Genomic DNA, 14,951 nt, shown 5'->3' on the forward strand with positions numbered 1-14,951 from the left:
TTAATTACCTCTGCATCCTCTGGGGTGATGTGGAACAATTTTGTTATCTTTTTTCAAACTTCTGATTTATTACATGGTTTGGAAAGGGCCCTCTCATGAGTTCAAAATAACTCAGGGGGCCTCAAAAACATGGAGAAATTGCCCCATATGTCTGCTAAAAGGCAAAAGGGGGGATTTTGAGTAATTTTTCTTTTTATAGTAGTTAGGTTAGGGCCATGGGTCAAGTTGAAGACCTCAGCTAGTATGACCCTTGGGTATCTGTTCGTTGCCCATGTCTGTTTTAGATGTTGAACAGGTAATGTATCTAAAATGGAATGTCTAAATCTAGAAAGGTCTAGAAGAATAGAAGAACCTTGTAATTTTGTATTGACAGGACAACTGCATGGACCTCAGGGAGTCCTCAGATACAGATACTTGACTCCATATGGAAAGCATTCAAACCAGTTTTAGAGCATTTTAGAAAAAGGATATAATTAGTGAATATAATGAGTGAATATATGAACATCTGACTTCTGCTTCTGTTTACATCAGTAAATGTTGACATGGTTAGAATTTCTCATTATGTGTTGTTGACGGGATTATAGATGTGTGGAATATTTCAAAAATGATGGTATGATCTTATTTGGAAGACAGTACATTCCAGCATGTTTCCCAGTTGAGTGAAACTTAGAAGATATTTCTTTCACATAAAGGTTAAAAACATCAGATGGTTGTTAGGGCTCTGCCATTTGAACACGTAGGATGAAATAGTATTTTCTAGCAATTGAAAATACATGATCCACTTATGATATGGCTGGTCTCTATTAATGTTTGCCTTCTTGGCCTTCAGAGAAAATGGTTACAAAAGTTCAGCTGCATTGAATTTTAGTTTCCATTTGCAAGTGACCAGTTTAATAAATTGAGATATCCGTAAAAGGTGAGAGTGAAACATTGTTTCCGGAGGCACTTTACAGAAGCCTTCTGCAATTTGTTGTCTTCTCCATGTATTGGACTATAGCTTCAGTACAACTATTCAGCTTTACAGAATAAAAGATTAGTTGCAACCTGTTCGTGTACTTTCCAGCTCTGCATTTGTATACATGAGTCATTGAGAGATTACATGGCCATTTTCATTTTGCTTGGTATCAGTATGGGTATTTTTCAAAAAAATACCTGTACACCAAGTTTGTGTTTGCTTAGGTGTATGAATGGAAAACAAAATATCACTATTACCTTGAAAGTGGACAAATATAAAGTTTGCCTCACTAAAAGTAGGTGTTCTTAATTCTAGAGGCACAATAGAATTAGAAAATCATGGCTAACACAGTTTCTCAAGATTTCATTCATAAATGCTAGAAATGTTAACATATTGGCTGAAATAAATAAATATGCATTAAACCCTAAGAATTTAAAAGCACATGTACAGATTGGTTTTTTTAATCTGATAAATAGTTTTGTCAAAAAGTAAATAAAGATTTTATCCACGTCTTTTAATATAATTGATGAAAGTTTTACTCTATACAGTTTGAAATGCTCACTGGTACTCTACCTTTCCAAGGGAAAGACAGAAAAGAAACCATGACTATGATTCTCAAGTGAGTACACTCTTATTTATATATTTCATCAGGTATTCTACTGGGGATGCCCTCCGGGCTGCACTATCTAATTTCTACTCTTCCCTCATTTTCAAAGGTACAGATAACCCTCACTCCCTAATCCATATTACTAATGTTCTTTTCCACCCTGCTACCCTTCCTATCAAAAATTGAAAGGACATTTAGTCCAGTACTTCTGTAACTTGTAATAACATATTATTCAGCAAAATTGGCTGCCATGATATATTCTCCCATTTTATTAATTTTTCCATCTCTAGTGCTATAATCCAGTTTTAGACAATGTTCTTGTCTTTTCTAATGTTCCTCACTTATTACCAATAAACTGGTCCTTCCTTCTAATATTGGTCCTATCTCTGCTACCTCCCAGGTCCTCACCTATTGATTTAGTTCTAAGATACATATTGAGTTTCTTACAACTTAAATGTATATTTTCATTTTAGTGATTATCTAGTAATAGAATGAAAATAAGCTTTATTCCTGTGTTAATAAATGTTTCAGGATCAGCTTTTTGTATCTTCTGTTTTTGGTACAAAATTTGATTCTGTAAAATACTCCTGTATCATGTAATCATACTGAAGTTTACCCAACCTATTCATTTACCTGTACTTTCCCCTGAGTCTTTGTCTGATTGCTGTTGCAGCTTAGACAGCTCTTGTTCCTATATGTAAATACTTATTTCATTGGTTACCCTACTTTCTTACGTATCACTCCTGTGATAAGATGGTACTTTTATATGGATCTAAAAATGCTTAATTCTCTTTTGCAAATCTTTTTTTTTAATTTGTGATTGTTTTTCATATCTTCTCCTGTTTAAGCCATATGGAAGGGATTGCTACTTTACTGAGATTTCTTCTTTGTATAACTTTCTCCTCCTTTGCTTTTAGTCTTCTCCCAACCCATTCCACATCTTATACCAACATCTGTTGAGTATCCTAACTGTAATTCTTATTTACAATTTCTTGATTATAAATTTCCTATAAAGTTTTGAGATTAAAACAGGGGAATCATGGTGTAGTGTTCTAAGTGTTGGACTATGATTCTAGAGACCAGGGTTCAATTCCTTGCTGTCATGAAACCCACTGAATGACCTTGGTCAAGTCACATGCTCTCAGCCTCAGGGGAAGACACTGACAAAACTCTTCTGAATAAATATTGCTAAGAAAACCCTATGATGTGTTAATCTTATGGTCACCATAAGTTGGAAATTACTTGAAGGCACACAACACACAATAGAGTAGTAGGGAGCCAGCATGTTGTAGTGATTTGAGTGTTAGACTATAACTCTGGAAATCAGAATTTGATGTCTTGCTTGGCTATGGAAACCTGCTGGGTGATCTTGGGCAAGTCACACACTCTCAGCCCCAGAAAACATGATAGCTTTGCTGTTGATGTCAGTTGGAACAAATTCAAAGCACACAGAAACAACAATAGAATGGGAATGATACAAACATTTTTAAAAGTCAAGTAAAACATCTTTGTTTATAGACCAAAATAAGCAGAATGTGCAATAAAATTTTACCATGTCGTCCCAGCTGTTAAGATAAGTGCTCTTGTTAAGGACTCAACTAGCATAGACCAAGCACCACTGTACTGCTGGTTTGGGGGCTTCTCTGGGTTCTGGACATTAGGTGGGGGGATGACAAAATTTTTCACGATGACAGTCTCCTGAAGCCCTTCTCTGCTGTGGTAAAAGACAGTGGAAAATGTGAGATATCTCTGCCTAAGATCTTCTCCATGATGTCCAGTTTGTCTTCTCCAGCCAAAGAAGAGAATCAGTGGGCTAAAAAAACAAATAACCTGACCTGGTGTAAGGCAGAAGAAATGTTGTTGTAACACATCCCTCATCCCAGTTCCTCCCTCCAATTTTTGTTAGAGGACTAAGCCATCTTATCCCCCCCCTTTTTTTTTCTCTTTCTCTCCCTCCCTCGTAACAGGTACTTTGCCATTTTATACTTCTTAGAAGTTCACAAGCCATTGTAGTGCCGTTTTTGGTTTATTTTATTTAATCTTTTAGTTTACAGATATTGGTACTTCTGTAAACTTAGGGAATGTCCCAAGTGGGAGAAACTACAGTGCGCCCATGTCATATGCGGGTACGTCTTATGTGACTTTCAGCATACGCTGAAAGCCACACTGGGAAAAGAGATGGCTCGCCCTATAAGGGGTATAAGAGGTCATGGCGTGCGCGCGCCCATTCATTTAAATGGGGCTTGAGCATAGGCGGAATTCCCTTTACGTGGGGGGGGGGTCTGGAATGGATCCCCCGTGTAAAGGAAGGGCGGACTGTACTATTCTTTGGGGTATTCCCCTGCTTTTCTTTTAAACTTAAAAGGCATTCAGCTATCAATATTGACTGATAATCTCAATATGTCCACATTATTTCAACAACTTTTAACATTTCTGCCTGATAAACAGTTAAAGAAAATGAAGACTGGTTGTACACTTTCATACAGGTGTTTGGTATATCAGGCAGATAAAACAAAATATTGAAAGACTATTTATTGTAGGCTTGAACTCTTAATTGGGTTCCAAATATAGTCAGGACAAATGATCATATTTAGAAGAGGCCTTGGACCTACCACATCCCAACTGATCATGTAGGGAACACCTGTCTGATCAAATTATCAATATGTCCCCAACTACAGATGTACAGATGAGGGTTCTAACGAATTATAATGCAGCAGCCTCCATATACTTCATAAATAAGGCCAGTAGTTGCAACAGCATCAGTACCATGTGATCATTAAGGTGAACAGTGTTTTATTCACTGTGTATCCTGCACCACCCCAACTGCATAGCGTGAATAACTATAAGCACACGCAGCAAAGGGTATTTTCAGGGGGTTGCTTTCTTTTTCAAGGAAGGTAAGAGAAGCAAAATAAAATAAAACATTTAAAGATAAGTTATACACTGGAAGTATACTTTGGAGTAGAAATTAATTTTTAAAAAGTAATGTCCTTGACACAATGTCTTCTAGCAAGTTTTTAAAAATGCATGAAGTTTGATCCAGTGTGGCCTTTCTTTGAATAGAAGGCTCCTTTTCATAGAAGGATCTGAGATCCAGTAGAAAATCCCACTTTAATGGGAGAAGTATTTCTCAAAGCAACATCTTTCTGATGCCTGCCTCCAATTCTCATACTCTACTGAAGGATTTCCCACTCACCCAGAGAGGATTTTTTGGTTAGTACAAATGACTTCAGGGCAGGGAACAATTGGCAAAAATTTCCCTCTTTCCCCATTGGGAATGTTCTTGAGTGGAGTTCTGATAATGTAAACTCTGGATCCAGTCCAGTATATATTTAAAGCATCAAATGAAGGGAACAACAAACAGAAGAAGGAGAGGCTGGCATTAGCTAATATCTTGAATGCCCTTCTCTCAGATATTTCTGTAATTTTAAATTAAGTAGAAACTACAACTGATAAATATAAAATAGATAATTCCAGGTTATCCAAGGTGTGAACTATTGTTCACCTCTGTAGTTTGTTTTCTTCTTCTTCTTCTTCTTCTTATTATTATTATTATTATTATTATTATTATTATTAACCTTTATTTATAAAGCGCTGTAAATTTACACAGCGCTGTACATACAATCTTTTAGTTAGACGGTTCCCTGCCCTCAGGCTTACAATCAGTCTGTTTGTATTTTGTTGATTAAGGGACTGCATATGGTAATATGATGATAATAAAGTCAAACTGCTATTACTGCCATAACCCATTTACTACAAACTTTGAAGTACTTTTTGTAATTACTTATTTTTCTATGGTGATTATTTATTCCAGTATCAGAAAATAAGAAGCCATTTTAAAACTAAGAAGCTTAAATGAATCAGCAGTGAAGCAGTGACTAATTTTCTGTGTGCATTTTCTGTCTTCACTATATTAAAGCCATTATTATATATGTACCTATCAGAAATAATAAACTAGCTCTCATTCATGGAGTTCTGAAATCTAAAAGTCTCTAGCTGGATTTGAAACCAGTCACAAAGCATGTATTTCCAAGAAGATCCTCTGTTGTAATACACAAAATTTAATCCTAACATTCAAAGCACATTGTTTGTTTCATTCTACAGTAAGCAGAGCTAAAATGTATCAGCATTACTTTGCCAAATGCAGACTAATGGAAAGCTTCCAGCCACTGATCCAGGAAGTCAGTATTCTAATTTGTGGTGTTTCAAAATAGCCAGTCAGCCTTTCCCACTTGGTTTCTGGGGATTCAGATGGCTTACTTCACTGGTTTTAAGAATAATTCCATTCCTTTAAACAGGAATATATTTCAACATAATATGAGAACTTCTGGTGTAGCATATTAAAGTACTGCTCTAGCTCATCTAGATTTTAGATACATAAACTCCATTCATAGTGCTCTTTTTCAGATTCTGAATGCCATCCATTGAAATTAAAAGAAGAAAACGCACTTCAGCAGAAACATGAATGTTGGATTCTAATCTTATGTTAGCCATGTCTTATAGCTGGAACAAGAAAATTTTAGATTTCATATCTGCATGACTGAAGGAACATTTCATACTTTCTGTTTTGTACAACCAGATGTTCAGTTATTGCATTTCCAGACAGTGTTATGTTGGAACAAATGAACATTGATTCCTATGATGAATATTTTTATGCTTTCAATGTGTTTTTATTATATAGAGCCAAACTTGGAATGCCCCAGTTTCTAAGTCCAGAAGCTCAAAGTCTTCTCCGTATGCTTTTCAAGAGAAACCCTGCAAATAGATTGGGTAAAGAATTTAATGAGATTACCTAATTCTGACCCTGCTATTAAACTAATAATGACCTCTAATTTGTGCACTGTTATGCTTATTACTATTTATTAATAGGAGCAGGTCCTGATGGTGTTGAGGAAATTAAGAGACATCCATTTTTCTCCACAATAGATTGGAATGTAAGTTTACAGTACAGTAAAAGCACTCTCACAACATACTTATGTTAATTACTGTATTTTAAATTTTTCTAATATGTTACATTTGCTTATCTTAGAAACTATACAGAAGAGAAATTAGTCCACCATTTAAGCCTGCAACTGGTAGACCTGAAGACACTTTTTATTTTGATCCTGAATTCACAGCAAAAACTCCAAAAGGTAGGATGCAGTTTTGCTTTTAGGAAGTCTTAAAATGTGGTTTTATTCTTAAGCTTGTATACTATTTTGAACTGTCACCTATGTATGTAGTGTGTTAAATAAGTTCAATATAGACATATTCTTGGCTTATGTGTTAGCTACTATTTGTCCTTGTTATTCGGGTCTTCCTTTCTAAGAGTTAAGGAGAAGCTGTTCTTTGTGTCTTGCTGTTACATTTAGTGAGGACATGGAAGACAGTCTTCTCAGATTCGGCATCTGTGCTTTTGAATTCCTTTCTTTTTTTGTTTGGAGAGAGGGAAGCAAACAACAAGAAATAAAAATACAGTATGGAGTCTTAACAAGAACTCCCTATTTTTATTTCTTGTTGTTTGCTTCCCTCTCTCCAAACAAAAAAAGATCCGAAGAAGAAACAGAATTGTTTGGTACACTGTAACTAGGTACAAATTTTCAGTCTCCTACTGTTAATTTGAACTATTTTCAAACTTCTTAGTGTGATTGTCATGTATGTTTTGTGCAAACTGCCCTGAACGTTTTTTTAATCAAATATTTCTTAAATTTTGTTTGTTTATTTCTTTTCTTTTTCAGACTCACCTGGCATTCCACCTAGTGCTAATGCTCACCAACTTTTTAGAGGTTTCAGTTTTGTAGCTATTGCATCCGATGATGAAAGTCAAGCAATGCAGACATCCAGTGGGCACTCAATTGTTCAGGTGAATGTTGTTAATGAAGAACTATTTTTATAAGCTAAGCAAATTAAATAAAGTTTTCTACATATGCAGGTAGGCTGCAGAAGCTATTAATCCCCAATAGCCATGGTGGATGTACAGTCGGCCCTTCTTATACACGGATTTTTTATACACGGATTCAAGCATACACGGTTTGAAAATGTTACAAAAAAGTATAAATTTACCTTGATTTTCCATTTTTATAAGGGACACCATTTTGCTATGTCATTATATGTAATGGGACTTGAGCATACACGGATTTTGTTATACACGGGAGATCTTGGAACCAAACCCCAGCGTATAACAAGGGTCCACTGTATATCAGTATCAAGAGCACTGTATCTCTCAAAACCAGTTGCTAGGAAACATGAGTCTTTTACTCATGTCTTATAAAGGCTATCCAGATGTGGAAGATGATGCTTAGTATCAAGTGCTCAAGACATTACACCAATGTCTCAGTTATTCCCATATTCTAAGCAAAAAAATAGTTACTCATGTTATTCTTTCTCATAATCAGTTTATTTAAGTTCATTGCTCTTGTTATTAATGTTTTTTATTCTTCAAGTATTAAGTAAACATTTGCCCACTTTTTTGTTATAACTGTTATTAGGTAGCTTTGGTTTTTTCACTGCAAACTACAAGGAATAATTTGGTATATCTTTTAACAATATTCTGTTTGCTTGAATATAAGTTCAGTGTGGAAAATGGATAAATTACTGTAGATAATATTTTCTTGTATATTAAGAGTTATGCAAATCACTTTTTACTGGCAAGCAGTTATATAACATGAAGAGCTAAAAGAATTCATTAATTGATAATGTTATTTTGGTAGCAGTTGCACAGGAACAGTATTCAGTTTACTGATGGATATGAAGTCAAACAAGATATAGGAGTTGGCTCCTATTCGGTTTGTAAGAGATGTATTCATAAAGCAACAAATATGGAATATGCAGTAAAGGTAATTGCTTTCTTATAGCCTGAATATTTCTAGCATATTATTAGTGTTGTTAGACACTGTGTGAGATCATTGTGATAATTACGTGCTGGCCAATTGGCCGTAATAAAGTTATTATTATTATTGTGATAATTATTTTAGATAGGGATGAGGTTAAAATTTGGCTCATTTTCAAGTATGAGTTTGTAGTTCCTGAATCTGTACACCAGCTGATGAAATGTAGATATATGTTGATATTTGCACTTCTTCAATTTTACAATGCATCCCTCAGTTTAAAAATGTATACAAATAGGCATATGTTAGGGTAAACTGTAAGAGAAACTTATTCACAAAAATGCATTACACTGGGGAAAATGCCTTGTTAAAAGATGTGTATTTGAAGAACTGCAGAAAATGCTTATGATTCTTCATGCAGTCTTCTGGGGAAAAAATCATAAACCTATGTGGAAATGAGAGAAACAGTTTTGAGGTGGGATAAAATAAAGCACTGAAATGGGTGAATTCCTCCATCACTTGTGATAGCTTAGATTGGGTTAAGGAAGCTGAGGAGTATATTGGAGGTTTATGGAGCTGCCTTCTGCAAATGAAGCTGTTGGAGGGAGTGGGAAAGCGTAAGAACCTAATAATAAAAACGCATATGAGGTTAGATGGAAATTTGGTTTCGATTGTGGCTCTCCCACCAAAATGGTATTTGAATCTGTGCCCTGAGAGATAGAATGCAGTTGGACCTTGGTATCCGTGTGGGATCCATTACAGGGGGGAAAACCCATAGATACCAAAAACGTGGGATCTCAAATCCCATGTCCCTTAATCTCAGTGTGACATGTGCTGCTAACGTAGTTTTGTGCACACACCACCATTGGGAACTATAAAGCTTGCCATCTGCAGATGTTTAAATTCTTGGATAGCAAGCCTGCAGATAACAAGGCCCCCTTTGTAGTTGTGCTACATTTGAAAAATGTCATTTGAAAAATATGAGATAATATATTATTACCGGTTCATTTGTACCTGCTCCTTTAGGTTATAGATAAGAGTAAGAGAGACCCCACAGAAGAAATAGAAATCCTGCTTCGATATGGACAGCATCCAAATATTATTACACTCAAAGATGTGAGTAGTTTCTATCAGTATCTTTATTATCATTCATTTGTAAATACTAACACAATGCTTTAGACATGTATAGTATTTAACATTTTGTCAGAATTCAGCAAGTCTGTTCATTAGCTCCCTGGCAATAAATCACTCTATCTCGCACCCATAGTGCCATGTTCTTGTTCCCTCAGCTATCTGTGAATGACAGATAATTTGAAGAAGAAAAGTGTTCTATTACACTTTTGCAATGAAATATTGATCCTGGCATCTGCAAAAGCCCAAAATGGAAGCTTGTAATACACTCTTCTTTCTTCACGCCCCTCCTGTTATCTGCATGCAATCCATGCACCTGTCACCCTCAACCATAAAATTATTTTCGTTGCTACTTCATAACTGTAATTTTGCCATGCGTTTTCCTATGGTCATAGGCAACCCCAGTGAAAGGGTCACTCAACCCCCAAAGGGGTCGCAACCCACAGGTTGAGAACCGCTGTTATAGACCATACTGACTTGTTTTAGTTACATTTTGTTAACTTTCAAATTTAGTGTACAGTGCGCCCGTGCCATACGTGGCTTTAACCTTATGTGGAAGGTTAAGCCGCCGTAAAATGAATCGTGCGTGCACCGTGCCGAATGTGGGAATGCTCCCCTATTGAAACTTATGGGGTTTGAGCTTATGCATTTTTCCCCATACACAGAGGGGTCCGGAACAGATCCCCGTGTATGGGGAGGGTCCACTGTAGTATCTGTTTGTAAGTAATATTCAGTATTTGCAAGTTCTCAGTGGTGTTCCAGTCCAGGGTGTCATCTGGTCTTGGAGCAGGACTTTGGAGGACTCCAGGAGTGGGACCAAAAGGCCACACTCTCTTACTCCTTGCCCAGCACTGTTTTACCTGTGAATAAAATGGCACCAGGCAAGGATGTGGGGTGTGCTGGGCCCTCTTTGTCCCTGCCCAGCACCGCTATATTCAAGAATAAAGTTATACCAGGCAGGGAGGTGGGGAGGGGGGCACTCAGCCAAGTGTCACCCCTCTCCTGGTGTCACCCAGTGCAGTCTGCACCGTCGCACACACACACCCTGTGACACCACTGCACATTCTACATTTCAGAATATTTTACGGATTCTTCAGATGCTGCTCACTTTATTTAGCTGGTGCTCAGCAGCTTTTAGTAGCATTATTTTGCCTCTCACACTTTGTAGAAGAGAACCTGTGGAAAAAAATACAGTGGTTATTGATTTAAAAGTACTACCCTGCAGCTTTGAGCCACTCTCTGTTTAGAGATGCCAATATTTTTGTGAAATTTACATTATAGCTTCTGGGGAATTATAAGGCCCTGTGGGAAAGTTCTTCCAGCTAAGATCTCCTGGATGATCCATTTAAATAATGAGCATGACGGAAAAGACACACATTAGGAACAGAAGATTTGGTTCTTTGTATAAATAGATATTGATCAATTATTGAAAGAGACAATAAAAAACATGGATTGCTTGTCAATGTTAACATCATATTTGTAATTTAGACTTATCTTATAGGCTTAGCATATATGGCTTTTTTAACAAGGGCACATTTATTGTCAATATTATGGTGGGATACAGACTACCCAAAGCGGGTGGTCTCCTGCTGCCCTAGTTTGCTCCGTGGGGAAGCCGCATCCTTCTTAAAAGATGGGTTCTTCATGCGGCACGCATGTGACACCACAATGCGCCAATGACGCACTTGCGGCGTCACAAGTGCGCCGGGCCGTGCGGACGCTAGACAGGGCGACCTACTAGGGTTAGGAAGCGTCTAAAAACTACGCTCCCAGGCAACCCTAGTACGTTGTCAGGATATACTAAAAGGCCCATGTAAACAGGGCCTATGTTACCCTTTTCTTCTCCAGTACTGTTGCCAATACTATTTCCTTCATGAGTTTTATTGACTTTGTTTTTTGCTTGTTTGGTTGATTAGTTGGTTTTGCATTTGCCTTGCTCTTTTCTGTTTGACACTTTCTGTAGTTTGGCATGACTGAACACTTAAAGGATATGTTACTTTCCAGGTGTATGATGATGGCAAATATGTATATCTGGTAACTGAACTTATGAAAGGAGGAGAGCTTTTGGACAAAATCCTTAGACAAAAATTTTTTTCTGAAAGAGAAGCTAGTGCTGTCCTTTTGACAATAACAAAAACAGTCGAATACCTTCATGCACAAGGAGTAAGTCTTGAAGAGTTATTAAATTTATTATTTGAGCTGACACTTATTTCTTTCTTGGTAGGATGTATTCTTTCATTGTGCTTTTTCACTGGAATTTCTTTGAAATCTGTATTATCCTTTCTTCAGCTTTAAGTATTATTTACATACAGGCTAGTATTTAATGCAGGTATACTTTTAAAGCAAAACAATAAGAAAGTAAATAATAATTTTCCAGCAGTTTTATGGTTGCCACTGAAAACTGTTTCCCCTTGGAGGGGGCTCCACTAGGAAGCTCTTGATATATATTGTGGGCTTATAATGCACATTGATGCTGTTCCTCAGAACATTTCCAAGCCATTGTTTTCACTTCCTCCAATTATGAATGTCAGAAATATTTCCACAGAATATTGCTAGTCCACATGACAAGTCAACATTAGTAGTTCCTACCATAGGAAAGCAATTTTCAGTATCATTCATATCACCACTAGAATGAGAAGGCAAGGGAAGACCAAAACTTGAAGCCACGCTGAGAATAAGGCATGGTGGATAAGGTGGAAAACATGGCACCCCAATTCAAAAAGGATGTTTACAAATGGAAGCATATCCAAAGGGAGGGCAGTTAAAATGGTGAAGGGTTTGGAGACCATGCCCTCCGAGGAGTGATTTAAGGAGCTGGGTTTGTTTAGCCTGGAGAAGAGAAGGTTAAGAGGTGACATGGTAGCCTTGCTTAAGTATTTGAGGGGTTGTCATTTTGAGGATGGAGCAAGCTTATTTTCTGCTGCTCCAGAGAATAGGACCTGGAACAAAGGATACAAGCTATAGGAAAAGAGATTCCACCTAAACATTAGGAGGAACCTCCTGGTGGTAAGAACTGTTCGACAGTGGAACACACTCCCTCAGAGTATAGTGGAGTCTCCTTTGGAGGTTTTTAAACAAAGGCTGGATGTCCATCTGTCGGGGTGCTTTGATTGTGTGTTCCTGCATGGCGGGGTTGGACTGGATTGCCCTTGTGGTCTCTGTGAACTCTTTGATTCTGTGGAATTTTATAAAAATCAATACTTTTGTTCAGAATAGATTTTAAGCACAGGACCAAACATTATAATTGTAAAATTAATTTCCTGAATATCTCTAAATAGAAGCTGATGTTGCAAATATCCTTTTATAGCTTTTTGTTAATGGGTGAAGTATAAACAAAAAAAGGTATGCCATGATTTCAGTATAAATCACAGTCCTATTTGTTTGCTTTTTAGGTGGTGCACAGAGACTTGAAACCTAGCAATATCCTTTATGTTGATGAATCAGGCAATCCAGAATCAATTCGAATCTGTGATTTTGGCTTTGCAAAGCAACTGAGAGCAGAAAATGGCCTCCTAATGACTCCTTGTTACACAGCAAATTTTGTTGCCCCTGAGGTAAATATTAGGTTCTTTCTGCCAAAACAAAAAGCTTTCTGAGTATTGAACCTATCTTGAACTTCATTTTAAGAAATTTAAGCCAGTTGATCAGACACAAAATGAAAGGTGTTTTTATATAAACGTTTTTGTCTATATTTTTATAATTTTATATTGCTCTAGTCTGTCATGGCTATGAATTACAGTGTGCCCTTCTTTTACGGGTATGCTCGAGCCCCATTACAAGTAATGAATGTCATGGTTGCGGCGGTGTATGGTGCCGGCGCGTGTGCACCACAGGCACACACACTATTGTTTCTTCCGGCGCACAGCATCAGAAGAAATAGTGCTACTTTCAGTGTATGCTGAAAGCGGCGTATAAAGCGCCCGAGTATGATGCGGGCACACTGTACTTACTCTGGATAAAATTTTCTTGTTTTTTTAATGCTTCTATAGTGGTGATACAATGACCTTTAAGTACTGCTCAGACTGTAGTGCCAGTCCCTCACTTTAAGTACTCATTTTAGTGAGTTGTCTTTAAGAACTATAGATGCTGGCCATGAAAGCCTTTGATTTCACAATTCATTCATTGTTTCTTAAACACACAATGAAAAAAGTCTGATTCTTTCATTTTTCAGTGAATTTTAGAGTAATATCAAAAATCAAAGGAATTCTTTTTTACTGTAGAAACAATGAACAATTTTTCTTTCCATAGGTTTTAAAAAGACAGGGCTACGATGCTGCGTGTGACATATGGAGCCTTGGTGTTCTTCTCTATACAATGCTGACTGGGTATGATTTGTAGTGCTTCTGTTTATGTTTTTAGTGCTACCTGTGGTAGCTGAATTGCATCAAGGAATTTGAAATAATACTACAATACTTGTGTTTACATTAGCTACACTCCTTTTGCAAATGGTCCTGATGATACTCCCGAAGAAATTTTGGCACGAATCGGTAGTGGGAAGTTCTCTCTTAGTGGTGGATACTGGAATTCTGTTTCTGATACAGCTAAGGCAAGTATAAATTAAATTCTTTTAATTTTGTATAAGATACAGTATAAAAATGGTTTTATCTAGGGATGACCTACTTTTTGCTCTCCACATGTAGTGCAATCCTACCTAGGGCCGATGGGAATTGTAGTCCAGCAACATCTAGTGGGCTACAAAGAGGCCCACCCTTGTTTAGTCAGTTAAGTGCTCTTGAGACTTCAACATCATTGCAGATAAATAAATATTGAGTGTTCAGTAAATTATTAAATTAAACAAGGCACAATTAGATTTTTATTTTTTTTGTATTACAAACATAATTGGGCAAAGTAGCCCTTCAGTTTGTGTATTATGCCCCAATTTTGTACCATCTCCTGCCTCCAATATTGGGAGGTCTAAAATTTGGCAGTCACACCTGCTCCCCCTGAAGGCACTTCCAATTACCAGAAAATACAAAATCCCTGGATTTAAAACAAGCCTAGGAAATTCTGAGACTGGTTTGAAATACCCAATTGCATTTCCTGAAAACTTCTGGGTGTGTGATCATTGAATTTCAAGACAAAAAATAGGGATACAGAGTTGAAAAAGTTGAGTGAAAGGGTGAGTGTCATCTTGGTGGGGGTTCCCGTGGAAATTACCAAGCTATTATTTAAGATGGATACGCATGTGACTCCCCTGTTGAAACAGCTTTGCTGGCTACCAGTCCATTTCCAGGCAGAATTCACTGGTTTTGCCCTCTAAAGCCCTAGATGGCTTGGGTACAGCCTATCTGAAAGACCGTATCTCCTTATGCAAGTCAGCTCAGGTTTTAAGATCAGCAGAGGAGGGCTTTCTTTCAGTCCAGCCATCTTTGGAGGCAGGTTGGTGAGAACCCGAGAGAGATCATTTTTAGTGGCTGCTCCACTCCCTTCTCTGAAAAGTTTGCTTGGCCCC

General features: G+C 37.2%; 1 protein-coding gene across 2 annotated transcripts in view; it reads left to right on the forward strand.

Moving 5' to 3' along the window:
• The window catches only part of RPS6KA3 (ribosomal protein S6 kinase A3), a 55,560-nt gene that overhangs the window by 31,506 nt on the left and 9,103 nt on the right, over positions 1–14,951 (forward strand). Inside the window, exons 10-20 of one of the 2 annotated variants that reach the window (XM_042456651.1) lie at positions 1,504–1,574; positions 6,244–6,332; positions 6,432–6,496; positions 6,592–6,694; positions 7,280–7,404; positions 8,252–8,377; positions 9,395–9,484; positions 11,504–11,662; positions 12,892–13,053; positions 13,748–13,824; positions 13,928–14,045. In XM_042456651.1, coding sequence (XP_042312585.1) covers positions 1,504–1,574; positions 6,244–6,332; positions 6,432–6,496; positions 6,592–6,694; positions 7,280–7,404; positions 8,252–8,377; positions 9,395–9,484; positions 11,504–11,662; positions 12,892–13,053; positions 13,748–13,824; positions 13,928–14,045 — 1,185 coding nt within the window. The remainder of the gene's footprint in view (positions 1–1,503; positions 1,575–6,243; positions 6,333–6,431; positions 6,497–6,591; positions 6,695–7,279; positions 7,405–8,251; positions 8,378–9,394; positions 9,485–11,503; positions 11,663–12,891; positions 13,054–13,747; positions 13,825–13,927; positions 14,046–14,951) is intronic. The other variant, XM_042456653.1, reaches the window with a different exon arrangement.

This window comes from Sceloporus undulatus, chromosome 3, assembly GCF_019175285.1.
Source record: "Sceloporus undulatus isolate JIND9_A2432 ecotype Alabama chromosome 3, SceUnd_v1.1, whole genome shotgun sequence".
Classification (NCBI taxonomy): Eukaryota; Metazoa; Chordata; class Lepidosauria; order Squamata; family Phrynosomatidae; genus Sceloporus; species Sceloporus undulatus.